The sequence below is a fragment of the Atta cephalotes genome (assembly GCF_000143395.1).
Source record: "Atta cephalotes unplaced genomic scaffold scaffold00012, whole genome shotgun sequence".
NCBI classification, from domain to species: Eukaryota; Metazoa; Arthropoda; class Insecta; order Hymenoptera; family Formicidae; genus Atta; species Atta cephalotes.
In genome coordinates this window covers 4,741,169-4,745,033 of record NW_012130076.1, presented here as the reverse complement: position 1 = coordinate 4,745,033, position 3,865 = coordinate 4,741,169, and the positions used below count along the sequence as shown (strand labels likewise).

Below are 3,865 nucleotides of genomic sequence, written 5' to 3'. Positions count from 1 at the left end.
CGTTACCGTTTACCGTTTACCGTTTACCGTTACGTACGTACGTACGTACGTACTCGTCGTCGTACGTACGTACGTTCTTCTTCTTCTTCTTCTCTCTCTCTCTCTCTCTCTCTCTCTCTCTCTCTCTCTCTCTCTCTCTCTCTCTCTCTCTCTCTCCTCCGGTGCAACAAATACATCGCGAAATCATGTAAATCACGTGGAACGACTGCCGGAAATCATCGTTTCTCATTTGAAAGTAATTATTTGTACCGTTTCCTAATGACCGGCGATTTACGTAAGTCGGCAAATGGTCGACTGACCGGTTCGCAAATGATTCAACGACTATCAAGAGAAGCGTCTCTTTATTTGATTACAATGTTTAACGTATCTATTATCGATGCTCATGTTGTTTTTCTCCTGCTTTTCACGATTTACCGATGATGAGACACGTGCTCGCCCACGTGGATGTTTAATTACAAAGCGCAACCTTTTAACATTTCTATTACTAATACATATCTTATAATTTAATATCTGTACGAGTATAATGATTTATTTATTATACATACGTCGCACTTTTGATTTTACTCTGACATAATTCCAGTTGCACTTTGATATTAATTATATTGATTGTGATTCAAGAAATGTATATAATATTTTGACAGATACGGATATAAAATAATACAAAACAATGCCAGTCATTCACATAAAAATATTACCGTGATTATTGTTCGTCAATAGTCTTCTAAATTAATCTTATATATGCAGAATAAATGAGTCATAAATTTTCTTACAAAAAAGTTTGTTTGGTGTAAAATTAAATTTTCGCGAATAATTCAAAAATGACAAAACTCGATATATAATTCGTATAATATGAACGTATAATTTGTATAATTAAATTTTAAACTAACAACTGAAAATTGTCAACTTGTATTTTGCTTTAACAATGTTTGTCTCGATCAGCGCTTTCTTAGTTTTCTTTGTTGCCAATCGTTATCACGTATGAGCTTAACAAGAATTACGTGATTATTTTAAATTTTCTCGAAAAAAATCGAAAGCAAGGCAAAGTGGCTAAACAACATCGAATGGTTCGATGGTTTTATCGCAATTTCGTGCGCGAGGTTCTTACGTAAGTTAGGAGAATCGGCCATTGACCACGCTCGTGATGATTATCTACGACAAGATGACGCACTCAACCGATGCGTGTTAAGTCGTAATGTGCCATTAATTGTAATCCTTTTTTTTTTCGCGTACTTGTTTTAATTATGAAACAGTTACTATATTGACACGTATGTACATATACAAGTTGTCAGTGCTATTAATCTTAACGAGCTCTATTTCATAAAACAAGTCTCACATTTGTATCTTGTCACTCTTGAGAATAAATCTGTTTAATAAATAACGAAATAAATAGAGTTGAAATCTTTATTTTTTAGGAAAATGCGTTGAAGTCTTTAAACTTAGAAATACTTTTTAGATTTATATTTCTTTATTTTAAATTGATTAAATAATAAAAGATATATAAGTTTATGAAAACGATTTATAGTTTTTATTGTACGTAATAATTACAGATAAGCTGAAAGGACATTAGCAAGAGTCTTCGTATCGTTTGCAAGTTTCTGCGCGGATCTTAGTGTGATAATCGATGATTGTCGGAGTAATTTTCTCATAAATAGTCGGCGCACCCAACATTAACCGCGAGTAACGCGAGAAATTATGAAGCATCGTTAATTCCTTCTTTCCCATATTATCTATATTGAAGCTAATTAATTCTTCTCGTGCTGTAATCGCGCTAAATAATATTCAAGCATTAGAGCTGCATGTAAATTAAGTCTGCACGAATTAAGCGAACGCTGTCGTCCTCTTGAAGAACTTCTCGAAAACAAGACGCGTAAATGCGCGCATTAAAATTATATTCTGTAAAAATGTAGTAAACGGAAAAAGAAAAGAGAAGGGTATATTACTTGAGTAAATAGAGACCCGAGCGTAAATCAAAAGACGCTGCTCGCGTACCGTGAATTTACCTCGCAACGACGTGATTAACGTGAATTAGAGTCGTCATCGCATTCTGCGGCCGTTCGCTTTAATTCAACAGAATTATCCTCTTGCACGCGTCCTCACGAGCACGCGTATTCTTTGTCTTAAAAAGGTAATTGCACGGGATAACAATGTCCTTGGGCGTCTTGACTATACTTGACTGGGATCTTACCTTGTGGCATCGTACGAGAGGTAGAATGATGGCCATGCAGAGAAGGACAAGGGCGCGAGTCATTTTGCATAAAAATATTCCTGACTGGTTGCGTCACATCGCTGAAACAGAAAATTTCGTCTCATAAGTGGGAATGAAGTGAAAGTAATTAGTAACAATACAATGGACGCGACAATGTGAAGTACTTAAAACTCTGTCGCTCTCGACATTTATTTATTTACATATTTTAAAAATTATCGTTTTCTTTTGAATCCTGAGAAGTTAATTAGGGCGATATCTGTCTATTTAGTGTTATTAACAAGATAAAATTCATCTCTCAACATCATCTTTTCCCATTGTCGCTGAATTAACAAAGGAAAAAAAGGAGAGTCGCGTCTATTATTTGCGAGCGGATGAAAGAAATACTTTATCCGCCCGTGCAATGAAGAAATCATGAGATTATATAATTTTTTGCCACACCCTCGGTGAAGCGAAATGTGAAAATGAAGATTCGAAATTAACCGTCGCGAGTTCACGCATGCATGAAACTGAGAATTGCCGTATCGCGCGAAGAAACGAGAGCGCGGCGTTGAATATAACGTGCGCGAGTACGACGGGGGCGATCCCGGAAGGAAAGTTTCACTGCATTGGATTAACGCCGAATAGACTCGTGTCAGAAGCTTTGAACATACTGTATCTACAGACAGACGTGTTTTGCGCAGAAACTGATCTTCGATCGCAAAAAAAAAACCAAAAAGGAGAAAGAGAGTCGACGACCTCCGAACAGATTCAGAATTCTTTCAAGAGTTCCAATGTCAAAATTCTGAAAAAGATTCTTAATACATTGGAGTTCGAAAATTACTTATTGATAAACTCTTATAAAATTAATATTTGTAAAGATATTATTTATGAAAATTTTATTTTAAGAACTTAGACGTGAAATGCGAAATAGCAAGATGTTGAAAATTTGTTGAAATGTTGAATGTTGAAAATTTTGTTTGAATAATTTTGTTGCTTGTAAATCTCGGTTAAAATTAATTAAGATTTAGATTATTTTATTGGATTTATATGATTAGAATTATTTTTTTCACATATATAATTAAAAATAAGATTTAGTTAAACTATAGTCAATTTAATATCAAATTTAATTTTCTTCAGTTAACATTTATGATAATAATCTTGAATATCATTATAGCTATTTTATAACAGACGAAATGTAAAGTTATAAACATTTGGAGAGAAAATAAGATCATTAAAATAAATTAAATAAAGCTATTAAAAAAATAATAGCATGCACGGAAGCTTATTATTTATGTAAATTTATCAAAAATATGTTCTAAACTTCTTGATATTTAAATATAGCAAATATAAAACAGCAAAGTTAATATAATTTACTTTGATTCAATTAAATGAGTTAAGAATCTAAATGTATATAAATATCAAAATATAAATGTCCAACTGAAACATATTATCGAAAATATTATATCTTAATTTGTTTTTAGTAAAAAACTAGAAAAAGATCACGCCTCAGAAAGATTAATTTATTTCTTTTTAAATAAATTTGTGAAAAAAATACATATATATATATATATATATATATATATATATATATAGTAGTAAATAATAACTTAATAATACTCTACACTAACTTAATTAATAACATACTTATTTATTTATTTTATTTATTTAAGTAAATTAAAA

The 3,865-nt window shown here is 32.0% G+C and overlaps 1 protein-coding gene across 1 annotated transcript in view; it reads right to left on the bottom strand.

Moving 5' to 3' along the window:
• The window catches only part of LOC105617248 (A disintegrin and metalloproteinase with thrombospondin motifs 8-like), a 20,310-nt gene extending 18,062 nt beyond the window's left edge, over positions 1 to 2,248 (bottom strand). The window contains exon 1 of the mRNA XM_012198813.1: positions 2,186 to 2,248. Within this exon, the coding sequence (XP_012054203.1) occupies positions 2,186 to 2,248 (63 nt within the window). The remainder of the gene's footprint in view (positions 1 to 2,185) is intronic.
• Between the last annotated feature and the right edge of the window lie 1,617 nt (positions 2,249 to 3,865).